Below are 24,267 nucleotides of genomic sequence, written 5' to 3'. Positions count from 1 at the left end.
TACACTGTTTTCGCAACTCCTAGCTTTAAAAAACAAAACAAAACACTGCTGGAAACCATACAATTGTCAGTTATTACGATTATGATTCTCAGGAATGATCTGATGGCTGAGACTCTTCAATGCCAAGGGCAACAAAGGAAGAGGTCAAGGTTATTAGGTAAAACATTAGATAGTCCTATTGCCAAGCGAACAGATCGACCCCATCAGGGTTGCCCTATCCATGCGCTCTAAGGAGAAAAGGAGTGGCCCATGTCTCTGTCACTCACATCAGTAGGTGGGCAGGCCCGCCCCCACGCCCAGAAGGCTCGGGAAAGCCACCTCTTCTCTAAGGTTAAGCGAAGAAGGTCGGGATTGGAGGCTCAGACGGTGACGTAACTTTCCGGTTTGGGTGGCCTTCCGCTCCGGCCGCTGTCGGGCGGGGCTTGGGGAACATTTAGTGGCGCTCGCCCACCCCTCAGCCCTTGGAAGTACGATGAGGTCTGTCAGCTACGTGCAACGTGTGGCCCTGGAATTCAGTGGAAGCCTCTTCCCGCACGCAATCTGCCTCGGAGACGTCGACAACGATATGGTCAGTGCATGCGCACTACGAAAGACGCAGTCCGGGTCTGCGCAGGGCCGGGGCGGGGCCGCGGAAGGGCAGGAGGCCTATGGCGCGCAGCATGAGTGGCGCATGTGCGATAGGCCTGGCGTGGCTGACTTAGGGAACGAGTTAACACACAGCTTAAGTGCCCGGGCGTCCTTTTGGAGTTAGCCTAGTGCACTGGTCTGGTATTCTTTAAGGGAAGTGGATAACTGATTTTCTGCCAAAGTCAATAACGTGTTTACTAGGAGCCTAGTAAACCCTGGTGGCCAAATTTCCTGGTTTACTGTTAGTGTCGTCCAGGGGTATTCACCGCTCAAACGACTTTATCTTTCACAGCCTCAAAATAGGCTTAAAAAGCACCTCTGCTCCTCTTACACTTGACCCTTTGCGCTGGAATACGTTGCTGTACTTCTCTGCCTTGCCTCCCAACTCGTAGATGAATCTCCTCTGGGTGCAGGCAACAGATGTCCCCATCACCGCAGTCTTAATGTCTTTCTATAGCAGGGGTCCCCAACCCGGAGGCACAAACTGGTACCCTCTGTGTCCTGTTAGGAACTGGGGGGCACAGGAGGTGAACCGCTGGCGAAGGAGCAAAACTTCATCTGTATTTCCAGCCGCTCCCCAGCCTAGCATCACCTCTCAGCTCTACCTCAGATCATCAGGCGTTAGATTCTCATAGGAGCCGGGGTCCCTGGTGCCAAAAAGGTTGGGGACTGCTGTTCTATAGTACCTGCTACATAGTGTGCGCAGGTATCTGGAAACTTTAAAGCACCACATCTTGGTGGATTTACAAAAACAATTTCTATCTACCTTTTCTTCCCTCAGCAGTCGTTCTTTTTCTTGTTTAAATGAATTAATACAGGTAGAGCAAGTCGTAGCATGCCTGGCACACAACACCTCAGTAAGTGTTAGCGCCATTGTTGTTAGTATTTGATTCTATTTTCCTGCAAATATTTATTGAACTGCCCATTTTGCACCAAGGATTCTGCTACATGGTAGGAATTAAAAAATGAACAAGACAGGCCCACCTCTCAGGTGGCTCGTGATCAGGTGGAATGATAGTCATGAGAATAACAAAATGTGATGAGATGCACTGACATCAAAGGGGTTGGGGGCCGGTGATGGTGTGAAATACTCTTTTTTCCAGACTTTGTCTTTTCATTTATCATCTCTATTTCATATTTTTAATGCAAAGTACCTTATTGCTCTCCTTTCCTACCCTCTGTCCCATCTCCCTACTTTTCTGAAAAAAAAAAAAAACAAGGGCTAAAACATCCTCCCCTCTCCTCCAGGCTCCTTCGTGCCATGATGGAGAAGGTGTTTTATGAGGCCTTTTTTGGCTTTACCCACTCTAGGGAGGAAAAAGTTATTCTCATAAATTTCTATTATGTTTCTGGGCTTTCACATTTCTTCATATGCCAAGCAGTATAATTTTTATGAGAAAATCGAGGGAGGCATTTTTAACTAGTAAATTAAGAAAGCAACTTTAGATGTGTATTATTTTCCGTTTTATCTGATTCATTTCTGGGTTTAAAAGGGGAAAATATGTGCCCTTTTTTCATAACTTTATAGCACCAGCTTTCTTGGAAATTGTACTTTGCTGAGTAAATCACACTACTGTACACTCAGTTCTGCAATATTAGGTATATTATACTTTTTTTTTTTCCTGAGTCATAAGCTCCATTAAGATAGGAGTATTTTTGTCTTTTTTTCACTGCTATCTTCCCAATGCTAAGAATTGTGCCTGGCACATAGCCGGCATTCAATAAATGTTTGTTGAATAAATGAGGATTGTTATGAAAAGCAAATGTGATCATGTGTCTCAAAGCAATTTGAAGGGCTTTGCCTTTTATTAGTGGAATATAAATATAAGTGAAATATAATGGAAAGAAAGGCAAGTAGCTGAGATAGGTGACTAGTGATCAGGTGTAGTATACTCAGGCTACATAAGTGCGAATAAAAATTTTGTTATTGGTTCCCTAGGCCATCATTTGGAGATTTGGGACAGGAAAAAGACTTGATTCATTCTAACAATTAGCCTAAAGTTCTTTGAAATTAATTTATTTTCTGCTAAGTCAGAGGGAGAAGCCAGGAATAGAATATACATCCTCTAGGACTGTCCACCAAAGCCTCTTTCCTATATGTCTGCAGAAGTCCTCCAGGGGCAGCTGTAATTGAAACATGAGGTGTAGAGGGTTTTGTGTAAACAAGCTTATTTTATGCTTCTATGATCTAATATTCTCACAAGAAACTCCCATAACCATTAAAAATAATCCAAGATTCAAATCAAGTAAATCGTTATTAATAAATTCCAATTCATTGCTAACTTTTCCTTACTGTTGGTTTGTTGTCTTCGTTGCCTTTAGAATTAAATCTCCTGAGAATCAAATATTCATTCTGTTTAGAGGATAGGAAGGAGGTGTTATATGTCCTCCTAAAGGGAAATCATAAAGCTGTTTGTGGAAATCGGATTTGAGCTACCTTATTATCATCAGCCCCTGGAAAGGGTGGCTAGCCTTTGCGGAACCCTGGGGAAATGGAGTACCCAGATAGTGGAGAAAAGGCTTCATGCAGGGAGCGTCCCCTCCTGAGATCTTAGCCACCACTTGAGGGCACCAGAGGCCCAAAGCGTGGATGCTTTCGCCCAGCAACCCCTTTTTGCTGCCTCTTCCAGCACCTCCATCCCTTATGTTCACTCATTCACACCAAAATCAAAAGGTCTTGCTAAAGGAGGGAGGGCGCCTAGAGCTGACGTTTTCTTTTTTATTTGGCCCCAAATTAAATACGAGATTTGAAGTTAAATTCTCCAAAAGTTGAATATTTGTATTGTTTTCAAAACATGTCCCATTCGTAATGGACAAATTAGAGCCAAAGTCAGCCATATGGGGCATGGAGCTGTTCAGATATCAGACTTTTAGGATAGATCATAGATTCTGTACTGCCCCCTTCCTCTAACCGCCTCTGCCCCTAAAACACACACTCCTACCTCAACAGAAATGAAGAAACTTGGGAAACTATGGCTGTGTTGGTCGCAAAAGATTTTTAATAATGTGATGAAGATACAAGTTGATGTCTTGTAATTTCCCCAGGATGGGCCCAGTAGAGAAGAGTTTGAGATGGTTCAGCAGGATCCCATGCTAACACTCTTCTCTCTCCATTTGAAGTTAAATGAGCTAGTGGTGGGAGACACCAGTGGAAAGCTGTCCGTGTATAAGAATGATGATAGCCGGCCATGGCTCACCTGTTCCTGCCAGGGAATGGTCAGTATTCAATTCCCTGGGTTTCATGGGAGGAAGGCACTTCTTCTGTCCAGGAGTGTCAACACCGAGTCTCACACAGAAGCTCACCAGTGTGTCCTAACTCACCAGCTACTCAGCTTAGACACTGGTTCAGGGTTCATTTGATTCAGGGAGGGACGTTCCCAGTCAGTGCTCTCCCCACTGTTTACACAAACACACACATACACACACGCACACGCGTGCGTGCAAACACATACACACATACACAGCAGGGTTGTTTTTTATTTTACATTATGGAATGACTCCCTTAGTACTTTAGGGAAACTGCCTAGGTTGTCTGATCTTATAAAGTATACTAAAAAATGGGGGCAGTATTCGAATAACTGTAGAAACATAAGAGTCTGGCTATATTAGAGTTTTTGTTTTGTAGAGATTTTGTTTTGTTTTGTTTTGTTTTGAGCCCAAATTCTCTTAACTACTTCAGGTCTTCATATTGCTGTTGGGGCAAACCAAGCCTATAACACAATAACTCAATTAATGCAAACTATCAGTGTTAGTCATATGGCACAGGTTTTCAGCGAATGATGATAATTAGAAAACCTGCTCCTTTGTGCTTTACAGAGATTAGGAAGTACTGGTCTCCCTCTGTGTCTCGCTGAGCCTCTCTTTCTTCTTTTGCAGCTGACTTGTGTTGGAGTTGGAGATGTATGTAATAAAGGAAAGGTAAGGACTCTCGGGGATCTTGAAACTTCACTTTGACTCCAAGGCCTTACCTCGATTGATCCCTGTCTCAAAGTGGAAGTCAATAGAGGGTTAAAGGCTTCAACCTTGACTTCTGTGTTCTGATGATCAGTTATGTCCAAACTTCCCTCCCAGTCCATCTCTCCTATACCTTTGTCTCTCCCAGAACCTGGTGGTGGCTGTGAGTGCTGAGGGCTGGTTTCACTTGTGTGACTTGACACCTGCCAAAGCCCTGGATGTTTCTGGGCACCATGAGACCCTAATGGGAGAGGAGCAACGTCCAGTCTTCAAGCAGCACATCCCTGCCAATACCAAGGTCATGCTGATCAGCGACATCGGTGGGCATGGCTGTCTTTGCAGGCAGCTGGGGGAATAGGAGTCGGTGGGTAATAGAGCAGATCTCAAGGGATTCTGGGAAGGAAAGGGGAGTGTCAGTATTCATTTGTGTTACTGAATTCCCATTATAAACCAGGCATCATTGTAGGCACCGGGATTATAATAGTAAATAAAACAGACAAAAATTGCTGACCTCTTGGAACTTTGCTAGAAATGGACAGAAAATAATATAAATGCTGTAATAACATTGAATAGTATATTAGAATGTAGTAAGTGCTATAGAGAAAATAAACCACGGAAAGGGGCTAGAGTGTTGAGGTAGAGGTAGTAATTCTAAATGGAGTTGCTGAGATGATTTTTGATCAAAAAATTGGAAGTGAAAAGGGAGCAAGCCATACAGATACAGGGTTGATATTTTGGCCACTAGCTGTCTTGAAAGTGGTGGTAGATATATGGGATGAATCAGGACACTCAAGTTGTGTATCTGAGAGAATAAGTATGAGGGAAGCAGTGACAGGATCTACAGAGCAGATGAGTGGGTAGGGCCCTGGAACAGGTAGGTGTTGTGATCACAAGAAGGGCAGGGGAGCTGGTACCAGACTCAGTACGGAGTGGCTCCACAACAGATTGGGCCTGAAGTCATACTGGATAAAAGTGCCAATGGGGTGATGTTACCAGAGGAGTAGGGAGGGGATGCCTGTAGGATTCAAGCTGATGCATGCAGATTTGGCTCCAAACTCATCTTATTTTCTGGATCCACAGATGGAGATGGGTGCTGTGAGCTGGTGGTGGGTTACACAGACCGTGTTGTACGGGCTTTCCGCTGGGAAGATCTGGGCGAGGGCACTGAACATCTGACAGGGCAGCTGGTGTCACTTAAGAAATGGATGCTGGAGGGTCAGGTGAGAGGCTGTGGAGAACATGGATCCCAGAGAGCTGGGAGGAAGGCTTCCTGAAGGGGGGTTGTGGGAGAACAGTCATGGGCCATGGTACGGGACAGGAAAAAGGAAAAATCACCTTGCTGAAACAGATCTAAAGAAGATCATTTCAAATCAGAGTTTTAGGGGAAAATTGCTAATAATAGGCAAATAGGAAGAAACCTTGTGCTAAGAATTAAGAATGTGAAGGTGGGTGTGGTCTGTATTAGGATCTGGGCCCCATTTGAGATATGCACCGTGGAAAGCGGATGATGTTTGTGGAGAGGATGGCACCAGGCTCGAGCCCTGTGAACTCTAGGATTCTTCCTGCTGTTGGCCTCAAAGCCTGGGATCTGCTCCCAGGGCCCCTGCCCCACCTCACTCTCTCCCCTGTTCCCTGCAGGGTCCCACTTCCTTCTTGCTCCAGCCCCCTTTAAGTCCCTGTTCCCTGGTGCAGGTGGACAGTCTCTCGGTGACTCCAGGGCCCCTGGGTGTTCCTGAACTGATGGTGTCGCAGCCAGGCTGCGCTTATGCAATTCTACTGTGTACCTGGAACAAGGACACTGGGCCCCCTGCTACCTCTGAGGGGGCCATGGAGGGCAATAGGTAAGGGGTACAGGATTGTGGATGGTGTGGGATGCATGGAAACAAGGTGTGTCTTGATGTACAGAGCAGTGGATGGGTTTGCAGTTGGCAGAGCTGCTTCAGCTAGGTCCAGCATAAGTACCTCTGCCTGCCAGTCAGTATATTTTGGGACCCAGGGAATCCTGGCTTTAACTTTGTAGCAACTGGAGGAGGTTTCAAGATTCTAACTGGGCAGCAGCTTCTCTCTCTTTCCTTCTCACCACATGGGCCAGACAGGGTCAGTGATAGGTTTCCCAGCTGATTCACATCCGGGAAGCTCTTACAGAGTTGGGGCTACAAAGGTACTGGAGAACTAAGTTCACTTGGTCTCCCACTTAGTTCCCATTCTTCTACCCATAGGGAGACCCCAGCTGTCCGAGATGTCATGCTGCACCAGACTTCTGGCCGTATCCACAACAAGAACGTCTCCACCCACCTCATTGGCAACATCAAACGAGGTGAAGGTGGGGTGGGGTGAGGCAGGGAGCTGAGCACAAGCATCAATTCTGAGAGAGAAGATGTCTTCCTTCATTTCTAGTCCTGTCCCTTCCTCCCTCCCTCCCTGTCCTTGACTACCTCTCACCCCATGATCTGATCTTGCCTTGACCTTCATGTTTTCTTCTGATCCTTCTGTCCCACCTGTAGGCCACACCCCTGAGAATGGTGGCTCTGGCCTCTTTGCCCTCTGTACCTTGGATGGTAAGTTCCCTGGGTCAGCTCTGAGCCAGTGCTTAGGGTGGGAGGTTGTGTGCCTGGAGGGTCTTCTCAGGGGTCCTGTCCCACCCACCCCAGCTTGCTTCTCCCCCTGAAGGGACACTGAAGCTTATGGAGGAAGCAGACAAGCTGTTGTGGTCGGTGCAGGTGGATCACCAGCTTTTTGCCCTAGAGAAACTGGATGTCACGGTGAGTGGAAAACCTGGTCGAGAGGAACATTCTTACCTTCTTTACATGGCGAGATGAGAAATCAGTGAGGCCATTTTCACTTCACAGTTACAGTTAACTCAACCTTTATCTTAAATCTCTCTTTAGACAGTTCTAACTTCTTCCGAAGTGGGTGTTCTCCTTATTACACAGTGCTTGACACTATTCGCTATACTCTGGAGAATCTTGCATATCTTTCAGCAGCAGTAATAGCTCCAAAGAGAAATGAATAATTATTAGGGTCCAGAAATTAAGTTATCAGCCCTAACTACAGACATATGTTTTATACTTTTTTTCTTCTCCTGTTTGAGTCTGTCTTTACTAAGGCCATGGCCCCTGAATCAGCAGATGGGGGCTGCCCTTTGTGCTGCTGTCATGCATGTTCAATGGTGTAGAAGAGGCACAAGAGGTCAGGTAGAACAGGCCTGGGTTAGAGGCCTGATTCCACCACCTCCCAGAAAAGTGACCTTGGGTGTGCGACTTTATTTCTATAAGCTGAAGTTTCCTCAGTATCAAACTGGGAGTAATGTTGCCTACGTCACAGGGTTGTTGTGAGCATTATGTGAGGTGGCTCCTTTGACAGCCCCTTTGGCGCCTGGCACATTGGAGATTCAATAAGAAACGTATAGTTCTTTTCTTTCCCAGTTGGCTATTTGTCACCCAGAGCCAAGTGCATGGCTCCTTTATATTTATTTCATCCAGTCTCATCAGTAGATCTCTTTCTAAAATGGCTCCAGGCCACCTCTGCAGTCTTATCTTTGGCCTCTTTCAGGGCAACGGGCATGAGGAGGTGGTTGCCTGTGCCTGGGACGGACAGACATATATCATTGATCACAACCGCACGGTCGTCCGCTTCCAAGTGGACGAGAATGTCCGAGCCTTCTGTGCAGGTGGGCCCCTGCCCTATACCCCGCCCCCAACCACACTTGTCTGCCTCTGATTTCCACCCTCAACATGTCCCCTAATGTGACTCTTCATTAAACAAATGAGTCCCTTAGCTCTTTCATTAGAGAGTGATGGGCGGGTACTAAATTGCCATCTTCACAGCTTTAAATAAGGAAAAATAAAAGATAGTGAGATCTCCATCTCTGAATATTTTAAAGAATGGGCTGAGTGCTTGTCTTCTACCTGTTTGGGATATGTGAAGACGTCGGAAAATTCTTTCCTGAGTATGTCAGAACTCTGTGAAGAAACATTCTCTCAGAGCATTCTCATTAGTTCCAAATCGGGACCTTGGAAGCTAGCACTAGCTCTTTGGGCTAACATGGAGAAATCTGTGGTTACTGAAATGAGAATAATTTAACAGTGACCTGAGAGGTTAGTATGCCTCTGAGGGATTGCCACCTCAGAGAAGCCTTCATTTAGCACATGTTGCTAATCTACCCCTTAGACTAGGAAGACTGCCCCCTCATTACTCCAGGGCTGTCACTAAGATGAGAAAATCAAATATCACTTTTTTGGATGCTGTTCTGCTTGGGTTTTGTTACTATGGTTTTTCTGTATCTGGAATGGGCTAGATATTTTATTGTTTTACCAATTTTACTGAGCTCCCAACGAAAGAGACGTAGAAAGAGGGCATTTAGTTTTCTGCTTGACATCTGTGGGAGGGTCAAAACTGCTGACTCTAATGCTTATTCTCTGCCCTCCCAACCCTAGAACTGAAACTTATTGACCTTTGTCTCTCCACCCACACCTCCCAGGCCTGTATGCCTGCAAAGAGGGCCGCAACAGCCCCTGCCTTGTGTATGTCACGTTCAACCAAAAGATCTATGTGTACTGGGAGGTGCAGCTTGAGAGGATGGAGTCTACCAATCTGCTGAAACTGCTGGATGCTGAGCCAGAATACCATAGCCTGCTGCAGGAGCTGGGCGTGGGTGAGTCCCAGGAAGCTGCGGAGCTGGAAAAGCCCAGGGACCCAAGAGATTCATAGCCTCTTACCAACCCCTTTTATGCCCTCAGATCCTGATGACCTCCCAGCAGCCCGCACCCTGGTTCACCAAATCCTCTACCACCCTGACCAGCCACCACGATGTGCTCCTGCAAGCCTCCAGGATCCCACCTAACTGTACTTGCCTTCTTAGCTGAAGAAGGATCCTTCTGAACCTCCCTACCTGCAAGGTATCCAGGGTATTGGCAGGATAGGGAATATACATTACAGAGGATCATGGAACAATAACAACAACTCTCGGGTCACGGTGATATAGATCTTATGGTCTTCTTGGTAAAAGAAGAGACAAGTTGACCCTCTGTCCATTTTTTCATGTACCCCACCCATCCCATCAGCAGGATTGTAGGACCCCAACCTTATTTCACATCATCTGGGACTGCCTGCTCCCCAGAGCTCCCCACTCTTGTGTGGAAAACAGACTCGTTTGTGTGGAGGGAGCACAAATCTTTTGCATGGCCCCAACACTCATAAGAAAACTAGGCTTTGGAGCCAGTGGACTGGTGAGGACGGGTTCTACCCCATCCTAAGCTCTATTTTCCATGGCACAACTCCAGGTGGTTGATAGTAGTAATTATTACAGTAACTATTCATTTTGTTTTTGAGAAATCTTTCAGGACATTTTACAATCTGGTCTTCCTATGTTTAAAGGAGAAACCCTGAGATGATTTTCCTCTATTTTCCAAAGAAATGGGCCGGCACTCTCTCATTTTGCCATATTCTTCAAATATTGTGCAGCTTCATAGGCCTTGCTCTATTTCCCACCCACCCATTTCCGCAAAAACACCTTATTGTTTATCGAACAACAGACGTTTAAATTTTGATTCAGGTTTATGAACCAGTCAGAATTATATCTTGGGCCATTTATATCCCTTCTGCTCTTAATTCTCTGTACTTTAAATCAGCGTCTTTCAAATTGTAGGTTGCAATCTTTTGGTGGGCTGTGGTCAGCATTTTTTGAATGAATGAAATAGAATAAAATAGAATGAAACAGACTATATTGTTCACAGTATAGGGAAACAGTGTTTTGTTATAATTGTATGTATATGTGCATATGTGTATCCCAAGTACAATATAAAACATATTTCCTGCTGTGAATTATATTCAAAGGAGTTTGAAAGCCATTGCTCTCAATTATACTGACTCTAGCCAGATGGGGGAAGAGTCAACATTTAAATTTCCTTTCTGTAAGGGAATAAGGGCAGAGTTTTCATTCAGCCTCTGATAGGCATGGAGGAAGACCAAAGAAGGACGTTAACATAGAGAAACCAGTGTTTATTCAAATGGAGAAGCAGCTGAGCTAAGAGCCTGCCATAGGGCCTGGAGTCTGCAATCACAGAAGCAGCAGGAGGCAGAAGGGAAAGGAACAGGGTGAGACCAGGAAAGCTGAGGTCATGGAGCAAGGCAGTGAGGACCAGGGTACTATCACAAGTGTAATAGTGAGCCCCTCCCATCTCCTTGTGAGGACTCAGTTGAGAAAGGTAAGGCCAGGTGTCATGGGGCAGCTCCTTGCATCTTGGTTCTTCTCTAATCTATCTCAGGCTCAAGATTTTGTTTCCAACCCAAGATTTTGTTTCCCTGGTTCAAGTTAGTTACGCTATCTTCTTCCTCTACCCCTAATCCATGGTATGAGATGCTCAGACCAGTCAGAAAGACACTCGGGGGTCTAGGTAATTAAGATTTGGTTTCCTTTCTTTACAGTAAAGTCAGAAAGCCTCATTGTCTCTTTGCTTTGGCTCAGGCAGGGGATAGAAAGCCACTTATTCCAAAACAAGACAAGCTCCAGCTCTCAAAGCCAGAGATGAGGGGTAAGAAGAAGGTCTAATGAGGTGGATAATTCTAGAAATAATGAATCATAGTTAGGCAAAGTCCGAGTACCAACAACCCCACCATCCTATCCATCTTTGGTGGCACTTCTCGTAAGACTTTTCCACACACACCCTGAAGTTCAGGGGCCCAGTGGGTAAAAGTGGAGCAGGATAAAGATCTGGAGGAAATATTAAAGATATATCCAAGGTTCTGCACAGGGTAATAACTGACTTCAGAGGTTTGCAAGCCCAGAAAAGGTAACTTAGAGCTCCCAGCCTTAGAGCTACTGAACAACCTTCGTATTGTACCGAATTATTCTGTTCATTATTTCTTCCCCACTCAACTGTGCACAGATGTGTGCAGAGTCAGAAAGGTAGGCGCCAGCAGGGCCAGGGACCCAGGTTGGTGAGGTGTGGTGTCTAGTTGTGAGAGATAATGAGCCTCAGGAGGTGAGGTGAGAGATGTGGGAGTGAAAGCAGTCAAGAGGTGTTTGGGGTGGAGTTGGGGGACAGTGGAGGACAGTATCAGGCTGCAGCCTTTGACTCAGGCCAGTTCCTACCATTGAAGGGGCCCGGCCTGGACCCCCATTTTGTTTGTGTCCTTTTCTGCAGGCCTGATTTGGCTTTATTCTTGGGAGAGGAATAAGAGAGAACAGGGAAACCAGAATCCTGAGATCCTGGGCCCTCTCTAGAGAAAACTCCTGGGGGATAGAGAAGTTGCTGAGAAGCAGAGAGGAATGTCACCAGCTAAGGGAAATGGGACAGCAGGGTCAGGGTGGTGACAAAAGGGACAAAGTAGTCCCCAGCTACCTGGCTATAGTAATGTCCCCATACCCCACACGGCTCTTCTCCTAAGACAAGGTACTTCCCCCTGGGGACTAACTGGAATAGTGGTCACTGGCCAGGTTCTTGGTGCAAAGGCAGAAATGGCAGCTCTGGGAAGGGGGCTTTCAGCCGCAGCACTCCATGTTCCAGGTCGATACAGCACTGTGGGATGTGGAGGGGGCAGTGTGAGCTTACTTCAGCAGGTGACCTCTCCCCCAGTCCCTTCTTTTTTGTCCCGCCTCCCACTTCCCATAGCTTTCCCCTGCTTGCTTACCCCTGTTTCCATTCCCTTGGACCCTTGTCAGAGAGAGACCCAGTTCTTCATATTTTTCACTTGTGGGCAACTCAGGACCCTCTAAGAAAGCCACGGTGCAATTGCACATCTCCATGTCTTCCTCACTGGAACCTGACCCATGCTTCCACACCTGTGCCTCCTGCGCCTCTTTCCTAGCCCTTTGGTTGGGCCCTAAGTGTGAGTGTAAGTGCTAGCATCCTCCTTACCTTGAGGGAAAGCAGAGTCTGTAGTCCAAGACAGAATTCAGGACTCTCAACATCTGCAGGAATCATTTGAAAACAGAAGAGGCTAGAAAGTACCTAGTGGTCACTGCAGCCCTCATGTCAGCATGTGCCCCTTCTCTGGCTGCCCCACCCCCAAGGTCAGAATCTTGGCACAGGGATTGGGGATAGTCAGAGAATCTTTGAGGACACTGTCTGGTGCCAGCAGGTCTGAAGGTCTGCCTTTGCCCCACCCAGGAGAGAAAGGTAGAAGAGGTGAGAAGCTGGACTATTGAAAAAGGGAGGACTTACCCACCACCTGGGCTGAGCATGCCACGGTCTCCTGGCCTAGCTGTAGCTCCAGCTGCTCCACCTGGGTTGGGGGCCCAGGTGCCAGGTCCCCCCCTGGGGCTTTTAGGACCCTCTTCCCTAACCTGTGGTTGGGAAGCAAGGGTTGTGGCTACCACGGCCCCCACCCTCATCCCTTTAGTCAGCTAATGTCCCTCCCCACCACGCTTTGGATTCTTACCCAATCCTTGGCCCCACATGGGGTCTAAATCCTTGTCTTCTCTGCCAGAGCCCCCATTAGCTCTTTTTGTTAAATAACAGCTTTATCGAGATATAACTCACATACCATAAAAATCACTCTTTTAAAGTATACACTTCAGTAGTTTTTAGTATATTCACAGAGGTAAGCAACTGTCAGTCACTATCTAATTTCAGAATATTTTCATCACTCCCAAAAGAAGCCTCATCCCCCATCCACTCTTTTGGGCCACACTCACCCCAGGCGGCTGAGGCATCCGGCGGAGATCTGGTTGTGGTGGGTGCCTGTGTCCACGGCCACCCTAAGCACCTGGTCTCGGCACTGAGAAAGAGGGTTATGGGGATTCAGTGAGTCCCAGGAGAATGGACTGGGGTTGGATCTTTCACCTTTCCAGCCCTTGGATGATTCCCCTTCAGAAACAAGTTAAGGGAATGAGCTAAGTCTTTAAAGGTGGTTTTTTTTGTGGGACTTTACACTGGCTCAGATAAAGGAATCAAGAAAAGAAGTGAGCTGCATGTGGTAGTGAGTCCATATATTTGGGAATGATTTGACCAGAAATGGAGATCTGTTCTTAGAGGAGCACTTGGGAGGCTGAGGGCCCCTTGGTTAGAGAAATCTAGTTAGGAGTAGAGGAGGGACGAGATGATCGGATACCTCGTCAGGAAATTCAGATGTGGGTGAGCGAGGGGTTCACCACGGGAAACAGGAAGATACAGACATTTTAGGGTACACTTGGAATTACAAACAATTTTCATTTCAAACATCTATTGAGCATCTACTACGCATAGATATGTTGCTGGAAAGCACAGCAATGAATGCCGCTCTTTAGGATTCTAGGGGAAGTGAAAGGTTCTGGTATATAGAAGGAAGGATTGTGAATGAGGTGTCCTAGACATTGAGAGAGAGGAAAGGCTGTTTTCTACTAGGGAATTCAGAAAAGGTTTTAAGGAAGAAGTAACATTTGAGGCTTAAAAGATTGTAGAACGTGGACATAGAATGACTGCAAAGCAGACCAAGGAAATGCTGAACAAAGACAATAACATAAGAGCAGTGGGCATTAATTAGGAAGGTTCAGTATTCGTTGGGTGGTTAAATGGCTCCAGAGGTGACGAGGCCATCACCTGAGCTTTTCCCAGGAGGGTTGCATTATTCCACACACGCATACACCATTCATATACGTAGAGCACACTGAAGAGCATTTGCATATTCACATTTAAAGGTTATATTTTGATAAAGGAAAGGGAGTCATGGTGGTGACCAATGGAACTGCACAGAGGAAAGATGGTTTGAGGTAGAGAGTAAAGAAGCTAGAGGATCCCGTTTTTAGGTCCAGGCTTGGTGGAGAGGTGCCTTTTCTCCCTCCCTTCTTCCCGCACTCGGAGCAAAAAGAGTGGATGAAGTGAGCCAGTCACAGGCAGGATTATAAATGAAAGAAAGCCAGTGTCTTGGGAGGTCTCTCACCTTGCAGTTGACCAAAAGAGCTGGGATCTCTGTTTCACTGGTCTTCTTCCTGTTCTCTTGGCCATGAACCAGGGCCTGTACCAGGGGGGACTCCCCCTGAAGCCGACTCTGATTCCCCTCCACCAGGCGTCTTTGGAGCACACTGTGCGGCTGCTGACTCCATCACAGAACAATGAAGGTAGACAGGTCTAAACCCAAGTATCCAGGCTGCTCAGTTCCCCCACATTTCAAGAACCTTAAATATCCCAGGACGTTGTCTGCCAGTCCTGAGTCACATAGGAGTATAAAGGGACAGTAGCTTACCCAAGGATCCCAGCAGTCAGATCATTATAGCAGAGTGAACCCCAGTGTAAAATCATGCCATTTTTCTGGGGCCCCACTAGATTGCTCAGCGATAAAGAAACGAGAAGAGGAGAATGGTCCATTCTAGGTTAAACTGATCAATATTGGCTGATGGGAGGTTTCAAGAACTAGTATGCTTGGGAGAAATTCTGTCTCAAGTCTACGCTTTTTTTTTTTGGTTCTTTTTTTTTCCTCCTCTGACCTCATCTTTCCATGAGTTACAGGTCCCAGGGTTGATGGCACAATGAAAATAACAAAATCAAACAAAAAAGGAAAAAGTTAAAATCTTCAAAACGAGGATGCTGAGAGTCATCTTTGCATCTCCTTCACCCACAACACCCCCCGCCCTGGCCCTGTTCAATCACTTCCTAAATTCTGCCATCCTTGCTTTCTGTTACTGTCTTTATTCCAGCCTCACCACAGCTCTCCTGGATCCCCTGGACACCTCCTTACATTCCAAGAACCTGCCTCCAATACTGTCGCCTCTCAAGTACACCTGCTCGAAGCCAACGATTATGTAAAACCCTTGCTAAGTGTGGTCCTCAGATCAGCAGCTTTAACATCACTTGGAAGCCTGTTAGAAAGGCAGAATTGGGACTTACTGAATCAGAAACTTCATTTTAACAAGATATCCAGATGATTCTTGGGTACATTACATTAAAGTTTGAGAAGCACCAAAATAAAACACAACTAACCATGTTAACTCCCCTGTTTAAAATCCATCAAAGCATCTCCCTACCACCACCACCTCCCACTGCCAATGCTTAAATGGTAGAACTCAAACATTTTAAGGAGATCCACAGCCCAGATGACCTGGTCACTGCTTGAATCTGCGTTGTCTTCCTCCTCTCACCTACCCCTCCTCCACACCACTCTGTACATCTACCCCAGCCACCCTGCTTGTACCGCTTGTACCGGGCTGTTTTTCTGCCTCCATGGCTTTGTTCCTGCTCTCCCCTCTTCCTGAGACTCTTCTTTCTTACTTTTCTTTAGTCCAGACTGGATGACTGGCTGAACACACTTGAATAGTTGCTCAAGAACTAACTGTTCTTTGTTCGGTAGAGAGCTTTTTATGTTAAGTCTGAGATTCCATGTGCATCTGGTAATTAGTGCAGGTTTGCCTCCTCCAGGAAGCCCTCTCTGACTTCTTTGTACCTTTCCCTACACACAGGAGGCTGGGCTAGTTCCCTTTGTCATGCTTCTCACAGATGTTATTCACTCCTCGGTTAGCCTGGAGAGACCTTGGGATCAGCTCTCCATCTCATTCAGCTTTATATCCCAGGGCTTAGCTCAACATATAATAGGCACTCAGTAAATGCTAGCCGAAGAACACCATATCCTTCCAGGCTCCACACATGCTTTACCTGCCCTCTCTGCTTGGGAGCCTGGGATTGTTTTTCCATCCTTGGCCTAATGAGACCCTTGAGGCTGCTCCCGCCAGCAAGGCTGCCAGCAGGAGATCCAGCTCTGGGAAAAGGGCAGCGTGCTCTGGGACTGGCCAGAGAGCGGCTCTGTAGTTCCCAGTGCTCCTTCCACCTTTCTCACGGGGATGGCCTTTCTCTAGGGCCAAATCCATGTAAGATGGTCCTCAAAGGCCATTGGAACCAGAGAACCTGCTTTCCTGTCCCATCATTTCATGGTTGTGGCTTCTGGGAGAAGGAGCAGCCTCTGAAGGTTCTCTGAATGGAAACCTCAGTCTGATTGCTTTTTTTCTTTTTGGGAGCTGCCTGACCCCGGGCACGTTTCCTGGAGCGGGGACATTCGACTGGGAGGAATATGGAAATGTGATAGGGCAGGAAACCAGTGAGGGGCTGCATTTGCCTCTAGGTTCCCAGGGAGCAGAGGCTGCCTGTGACCCCTGGAAATGGCTTCATACCTCTTAGGTTGCAGGAGTACCCTCCTCTCTGACCCTCTGGTTAGGAGATGGGAGAGGGAACAGTGCTCACAAACCTTTCTACAAAAGCTTTCCTTTTGTGAGCAAGAGGCCAGATATGATACCATGCGCTCTGGACCCTACAGAGCTTACTTTCTAAGCTGAATGATACAGTAGCTGAAGGAATAATAATAACATTTATATAGTGCTTTTTATCACCCAGGCACTGTTCTGAGTCCTTTATGGATATTAGCTCATGTAACTCACAACAACCCTATGAGGTAGATATTAATTTTATCCTCATTTAAGAGATGAAGGCACAGAGACATAAAGTAACATGCCCAAGTTAGTAAGCGACAGCACAGGGTCTGAACACAGTAACATAGCTTCAAAGCCCATGCTCTTAACTGCTCTCTCCCAGGGGAATGCATATGTGCAGTGGTCCCCTGACCCACTCACCTCATTGTTACTCCCCCACCCCATTCCCTCTGGAGGCCAAAGCTGCTGTAGGGGAATGGAAGGATAGGAGCCCCGAGGAAGGCTGAGGGGAAGAAGAGGACACTTCAGGGGGCCAAGTGGCCTGGCAGGAGCCATAGGAAAACCATTCTGAGAGGAAAAGGCAAATGAATGACCTGAACTAGTATGAGGGACTCTGGTTTAGGGACAGGAGGGAAATCGCAACCCTAACCTGGTCAATCCTTCAAGCCCTCCAAAAATGACTGCTCAAAGCCTCTTGTGTCCCTGAAAGCTTCTACCTCTGAACAGCAGAGCTCACCTCAAGATAAGCCCTAGATTATTTGGGGGGAAGCTGAGCAATGAGAATAGGGTCCGAGTCCCCTCAGAGCCACCAAGCCATGGGAACATCTCCAGTTAAGAGCTGTGAACGGTCAAAGAGAGCCCCTCGAGTTTGTGGGACTGCCTCTCCCCTGCTCTTAGTGAGGATGGGAAATCTGAAGGCTTAGGGTCTGTCCTCACCCCTATGCTCAGGGTACAGGGTAGGGAGGTGGAGAGAAAGGGCCAGAGGACTTCCATGGGGGTAGGGAGGGGAGAGGGCTGCCTCACCAAGTCCTTGGAGGTGCCAAGCCTCTTGAGGCTGTCCAGGGGCAGCAGGTCAGCGGAGTCCTTGTGCAAGAACTGGGTGGCCTGTTTGAGTCGGCGCCGCTGGCTCAGGTGAGCTCGGTCCCGAAGCTCTGCCTCCTGTCCCCCCTTTTTGGAGTCTCCCCCCTCACTCCTGGCTTCCTGCCTGGTGCTCATGGCCCCTGCAGGGTTTGATGAGCTTGATGAGCAGGGTAGGGGCTTCTGAGGGATCCTCTCCTCCATCCTCTCCCGCCTGTCTCCGTCCCAAGCTGCAGCTCTCCTGACAGAAGGGTCCCGGCGGGAGGAAAGGAGGAAATAAATAAATAATGTGCAGGAGCAGCCGCGTCAGACACCAGTTTCCAGAGATTGCAGTAGAGGGAGTGAGGCTCTGCTGGAAAAACCCAACACTGGAAGAGAGGGCGGGTTGGCGGGGCCTGCAGCTGGCAGGCTCTGAAGCATCTCTAATTCTAGGGTCTCAGCTGGAGTGGGCAGTGGAAGGGTGTGTGTGTGTGTGTGTGTGTGTGTGTGTACACGAAGAGGTGTAGGAATGCTGTAAACTGTCAGAGTGCCCACGCTAGGTTGTTTGAAAAACAGTGTGTGTTGGTGTGGGGGTAGCAGCTTGCATGCTTGGTATGCGTGGGGCATGCAGGCATGTGTATTTATGTGCGTGGGTGCTGGTCTCCTCTGAAGTCCCCCCTCCCCCGTCTCCTCCACCTGGGGTTCTCACAGCCTGGGGGTTGGCTTGCAAGCCAGTAACTAGGTTCAGAACAAGAGGGGCAGCATCAAAGTGTCCTTCGTTCTTGCCCTCCTCAGCAGAGGAGATTTCACCTTTCTGAGTCTCAGCTTTTCAGTGTGGCAGATGTCAGATGGGTCTTTAGCTTATTTACTCTGGATTCTGAGTTGAGGGGTTGGCAAGAGAAGCTCTGAATCTCCCCACGGTAGAGTCCAGCTTCTCTCTCTCCTTTATGTAAGGCTCATCCAGTCCTGGTTCTTTAAAAAATGTCATAACTCAAACATGCAGAAAGTTATAAAGAATAACCAATACCCTTTACTTGTGACCTCCTTTAAAAAACAAACTTACAAATATAGCTGAAGATCCTCCCCTTCTCCCCACATGACATCCTCCTGAATTTGGTGTTTGTCATTCTCATACTTCTCTTTATACTTTTTATGCATATATATATGTGTATGTATCCTGAGCAATATAGCATTTAGTTTTGCCTGATCCGTTGTATATATTCTTCTGCAACTTGCTTTTTTTTTTTTTTTTTTGCTCAATATTTTATTAGTGAGGTTCATCCATGAGGTATGCACAGCTCTGGTTAACTCACTTTAACTCCTATCTAGTATTCATAGCATTTTTCTATATGAATACATCACATTTAGGAAATTTAGGTTTTTATTTTTTTCTTATAACCAATGCTGCTATGAACTTTTCTGTACAAATCTCCTGGGGACATGTATAAACATTTCTCTGGAGTATATACCTAGAAGTGGAGTTGCTTCCCCATTTGTGTGTAATGCCAAATTGCCTTCCAAAGTATTTCTACCAGTGTGGGAGTGGGGTCTCGGGCTCCAAGTCCTCACCAACACTTGTATCAGACTTCTTGTAGCCCTGGCTCAACTGTCTTCAGATTTTTCTTCTGGCTTTTCATCTTCACCATCATCAAAATTCATTGGTCAAGCACCTGCTAACATGTGTTGGGCACTCATAGGATGACTACCCACCCGACACTTGCTCCCTAGGGACACAGTCTGGTCCAGAGAGCACCAAGGCACATGCACATTCAGACAAACCAAATATCCACTGGCCTTCCACAGACAAGCCTCTTTGAAGGACTTTCCCAACCACTACAATGGTATGAGGAAGGATTGTATTATGATCCCCATTTACAGATGAAGGAACTAGCTAAGTGTTATGGGTTGATTTGTGTCCCACCCAATTCATATGTTAAAGTTCTGACCCCCAGTACTTCAGACAGTGATCTTGTTTAGAGATAGGGCATTTGGAGAGATAATCAAGTTAAGATGAGATCAGTAAGGTAGGCCCTAATCCAATATTACTATGTCCTTATTACAAGGGGAAATTGGGACACAGAGGAAGAATATCATGTGAGCACGAAAGCTGAAAATGGGTGATACATCTAGAAGCCAAGGAATGCCAAGGATTGCCAGCAAACCACTGGAAGCTAGGAAAGTGGCATGAAACAGAACCTTCCTTACAGCCTTCAGAAGGAACCAACCTTGATCTTGCACTTCTAGTCTCTATAACTGTGAGACAATATATTTCTCTTCATAAGCGCCCCAGTTTGTGGTACTTTGTTATAGCAGCCCCAGGAAACTAATACATTAAGACTTAGACAATGGACTAGTGGTTACCAGAGGGCAGGGGGTGGGGGAGGAGGGAAGAGGTAGACAGGGTAAAGGCGGTCAAATATAAGAGGGTTAGGGGAGGGTGAAGTGGGTAAAGGGGATCAAATATATGGTAGCTGAAGGAAGGAAGCTGGACTCTGGGTGGTAATCCCGCAATAGACTATATAGATGTCAAATTATAATGTATACCTGAAAATTATATAATTGCATTAACCAATGTTACCTCAATAAACTTAAAAAAAAAAACCTCAGGTTCTGAAATATTTAAAAAAATAAATAAAGATAAAAATAACCTTAAAAAAAAAAAAAAAGACTTAGAAAACTTACCCAAGATTCAGTTATTGGGTGGCAGAGCCAGGAATCAAACCCTCGTGTTCTACCTCCCAAGTCCTGCTCAGTTTCCACTATGCCAAAAGGAGAATACCGATGAAGATGATAAACATAAAATGAAAACCAAGCTTTACTATGATTCCATTATCAAGCTCTGACCCACCAGATCCTGGCTTCTATCAGACACGGTTTTAGTGGAATATTCTACCTCTCTTCCATGCCTTAACCCCTGTCACCACCACACATTTGCCTAGGATGAAGGTAGAAGAAGATCTACTGACATGCTGAGCTAGGTTCCTGGGGTTGTTTCCAGAGGATTAACTGGATGATCAGTGAGTAACCTGCATACTATGATGCTGGGTGGGACCCAATGCTGAAAGATATCTTCTTCAACTTTATTCTCAGCAATTTATCCCTCAGGTTTGAAAATTCTTCGACATCTTCAAGAGTCCTTTATTCATTCATTTTTTGGAGGAGTAATGCTATCAGCAAACAAAAGTAAGATGACTCTAGGGCACTTAGCAGAGTTGCCTTGGGTCAACCTGACAACTTGGATGGGATGTCTCAGGACTCAGGTGCCCGTAGGTCTAGAGTTTAGGTTTTCAATGGGGTGAGGTTTGGGACATCAGCTCCTCTTCTCCAATCTATTTGATAAGGCCTTTGTTGCCTGGCCCTAAGAAGCACTCGTACTCAGGAAATGTCATTCTCTGGAATGTAGCTGTGGAAAAGGAGCTGAGTTGGCCCCTGTGTTCTTGGTGTAAACTCATACCATCTTACTATCTATCTCACCATCTTGGGGTGAGATTCGGGGGTAAGGAGACTCTTTTTTGCCTTTTTGTGTTCCTTGGTTTCTTCTTTTGTAAATTTGTTCTTTATCCAAGTTGTAGTGCAAATGGGAATGTTCTGGTAATACAAAGTTCTGAGCTGTTGTATCTCAGGGGCTAAAGAAACCCCTTTGATAGGATAGTGGAGAATGCCAGGGAATGTTCTGAGGCCAGTTCATAACCTTAGCTGGGTTGTCTGTCTTTACCCATAATTCACCTCGATTCCTGCCCCTCATTATTTTTTAACTGAATGGTTATAGAATTCACCAAACGAATTCATTCACAAAGAATAACTACATTGAGCTCTAATGATTAGAGGGAGAAAACTTCCAGGAACACTATTAAAGTAGATTAAACCATTCTGGATTGTAAAGAACAGAGGAAGCAGAAGTTTTCCTTTCTAAGACACTTGGAAAGTATCTGTAATTTCTCACACTTATTTCATCTTGTGATTCATGTAGATGTTGAAGTGAATAGATCCAAATTCAGAAATTTTATGAGAAAAAATGGAAGTACAATATGGCTCCCTCACTGCATTGGTTCTCTTCTGAATTATAACAAGTTTTCCTTTTAGAATGAATTCCGTCAAAAAATATTTATTGAGGACCTACTATGCATCAGACTTGGAGCTAGACCCTGAGTGTACAGTGGTGAACCAGATGAAGTCTCTGCCTTCATGCAGTTCACATTCTAATGGGGAAAGCAAACGATGAACAACTAAATTTATAATGTCAGGCAGTGGTAAATACTGAAGAAAAATAAAACTGGGTGAAAAGAAAGGGAGTAATGGGGCTGGGTGGGTGGCTCTTAGAAAGCAAATGATGGCATCATACAGGGATGAGAACAAGGTGAGGGACAGGGCCGTGCAGGTACCTGGAGAAGTGTGTCGCAGATAGAGAACTCGAAATAGTGCAGGTAAGATATCCTAGGCCAGGATAGCGCTTATGTCTTATACTGCACTCCAGACAGAGGGTAGATTTGATCCTCTCCATCCCCTCTGTCTGACCTGGCTCCCGCTGCCTGTCATGACCAGTCATTCACCATGCAAGACAGACTGGGATAAGGAGCGTTGTCTCCTGCGGTGGAGAGAATGGAGCTACCTGTCTACCTCAGGATGGAATGCTTTTCCGTGTTCTTCTGAGCACAGTGCTCTTCCCACCTGGGTTAACACCCCCTAAAACACTAAATCTGACAGACTTGAGGGAGTCAGGGTTCTCCCTACTGAAAGAGAACACAGAACACTGCTGAGTGGGTTCTAAGAATTGCCGGGGGGCAATGGGTCTTTATATTTCTTGCAATGAGAAAGGCTGAGAGGGCTCCAAAAGGTAAGTTTTCCTTGAACTTCACTTTCATAGGCCCTCAGGTTTTCTAGAGAACTTTCTGCCTTTAGATAAAACCAGACTACACCTTGTATTTGCCACTGGGTGTCTAACAGTCATTAGCAATTCTAAACTGGTGCTAACCAACATGGTAGCCACTAGCCACATACAGTTATCAAGCACTTGACATGTGGTTTGTCTGAATTGAGATGTGCTGTAAGATACACTGGATTTTGAAAACAATACAAAAAACAATGTGAAATATCTCATTTTTACACTGATTACATTATTTTGTTGATATTTTGGATCTTTTGGGTTAAATAAAATATAAAAATTAACTTGTTTTTACTTTTTTAATATGGTACATAAAAAATTTAAAGTTACATATATGGCTCCACTACATTTCTATTAGACAGCACCTTTGTAAATAGATTCACAGCTTCTTTCCTCAAACCTGATATAATCTACTCTAGCATCTCTTCAAGGTATCAGGAAGTTCTTCTTTTAGCTAATCTAAATCCCTATAGCTATATTCAGAATCTCTCCTTCTTGTCAGGCCACAGTAGACATGCAGATGAACTAGTTCCCACCTTCCTGATATAATCTTTCATGTCTTTAAAAATCTTTATACCTTTTCTTTTTAATATTCATCCTCAAGGCTGAATAGTGCCAATTCTTATCTCTGATGGTAGGATGGGAAAGAGAATTCATTTGGCACAGTGAGATCATCCAGTCAAATGCCCTGCCACATAAGGAAATTCCCAGAATATTCTTCACAGAATGGGTTATTCAAAGCTAGACAAACAACTCCCTTGAGCCCAGGGAGGGTTAAGGGCAAGCAGTTCTATTTCAGACTTTCCCCTGGCCCTGTCGGATCTGCTAAAGACAGGAATGAAGCCATTTTCCAGAATTCTCTGGTCCAGCAAGGGTTCCAGGAGGTCTGTGCCAGTTTTGAAAATTTATCACCTTACCTCCACCCCCAAAGGTAAATCTTCCAAAGACTGCCAGGCTAAGGCAACTTTTTATATTTGCCACTAGATTTTTTTTTTTCTACTATAGGATGGTAAAGACTTAACACACAGGCTATTAAACTCAGACAACCTTGGTCAAGTATTCCAACTCAGTTATTTACTAACTGGCTGTCTTTGGGTGAAGTGCTTAAATTTTGGAATCTACTTCCTCATCTGTAAAACTGAAAGTACGTGTAATTTGTGGAATTGCTGTGAAGTTTAAATGAAAAGCAGAATAGCAAAAGGGTTAAGAGTTTTCTCATCTCTAAGATGGAGATCATAATGGAACCTACCTCATTCTTTGTGAAAGATTAAAAGGGTTGATTCATGAAAAGCTCTCAAAACATTGTGTAGCACGTAGTAAGTGTTGAGTAAATATCTGCTGTTATTTGGGAACCATACATACATATAATACATGTGTATGCTTCCACACGCACACACACACTCTGACTTAGACGTCACTCCCCTTTGCTCTCATAGTACAACTAGATCAAATATCCAGTTGCATTATTTCTCACACTATTTTAAATTTTCACTTGTCCATCTTCCGACTAGATCCTAGGCTTTATCAGGGTAGAGTTTTTGTGTTTGTTTGTTTGTTGTCTCTTTCTCCTCTTACACAAAATTTGTTGAACGAATCATTCAACAGGACATACAGGAAGAAACACACCACTGTT

General features: G+C 45.6%; 2 protein-coding genes across 4 annotated transcripts; one reads left to right on the top strand and one right to left on the bottom strand.

Moving 5' to 3' along the window:
• The first annotated feature begins 270 nt into the window (after positions 1 to 270).
• Positions 271 to 20,078, top strand: ITFG2 (integrin alpha FG-GAP repeat containing 2). 3 transcript variants are annotated; one of them, XR_005654138.1, is made up of 13 exons: positions 271 to 568; positions 3,748 to 3,843; positions 4,504 to 4,545; positions 4,730 to 4,901; positions 5,662 to 5,801; positions 6,274 to 6,422; positions 6,801 to 6,898; positions 7,086 to 7,139; positions 7,252 to 7,343; positions 8,134 to 8,251; positions 9,062 to 9,235; positions 9,321 to 9,479; positions 19,816 to 20,078. XR_005654138.1 is itself a non-coding variant. In XM_039869157.1 (12 exons), exons 1-12 carry the CDS (start codon positions 473 to 475, stop codon positions 9,422 to 9,424), a joined length of 1,335 nt encoding a protein of 444 aa, XP_039725091.1. In that variant the 5' UTR covers positions 271 to 472; the 3' UTR covers positions 9,425 to 10,404. The 3 variants fall into 3 exon arrangements, 1 of the variants encoding a protein (XP_039725091.1); XR_005654137.1 differs by lacking the exon at positions 19,816 to 20,078 and adding an exon at positions 15,197 to 15,487; XM_039869157.1 differs by lacking the exon at positions 19,816 to 20,078 and having other exon boundaries at positions 9,321 to 10,404.
• On the bottom strand, positions 11,798 to 18,855 carry NRIP2 (nuclear receptor interacting protein 2). Its single transcript, XM_039868793.1, is given in 8 exon segments — positions 11,798 to 12,101; positions 12,441 to 12,493; positions 12,747 to 12,868; positions 13,220 to 13,302; positions 14,443 to 14,595; positions 17,720 to 17,956; positions 17,958 to 18,208; positions 18,816 to 18,855. Coding segments are annotated over 8 exon segments (1,032 nt in total). The 3' UTR covers positions 11,798 to 12,008.
• Positions 20,079 to 24,267: the final 4,189 nt, after the last annotated feature.

The sequence above is a fragment of the Pteropus medius genome, unplaced genomic scaffold (genome assembly GCF_902729225.1).
Source record: "Pteropus medius unplaced genomic scaffold, Ma_sr-lr_union100, whole genome shotgun sequence".
In the NCBI taxonomy this organism is placed as follows: domain Eukaryota; kingdom Metazoa; phylum Chordata; class Mammalia; order Chiroptera; family Pteropodidae; genus Pteropus; species Pteropus medius.
This window is presented reverse-complemented; position numbering and strand designations above follow the sequence as displayed.

Excerpts from the sequence above, each read along its gene's own strand:
- ITFG2 (XM_039869157.1), top strand. The coding sequence starts at position 473 with ATGAGGTCTGTCAGCTACGTGCAACGTGTGGCCCTGGAATTCAGTGGA. Across the intron at positions 569-3,747 it reads GAGACGTCGACAACGATATG|TTAAATGAGCTAGTGGTGGG; the intron begins GTCAGTGCATGC and ends CTCCATTTGAAG. Across the intron at positions 6,899-7,085 it reads CATTGGCAACATCAAACGAG|GCCACACCCCTGAGAATGGT; the intron begins GTGAAGGTGGGG and ends TCCCACCTGTAG.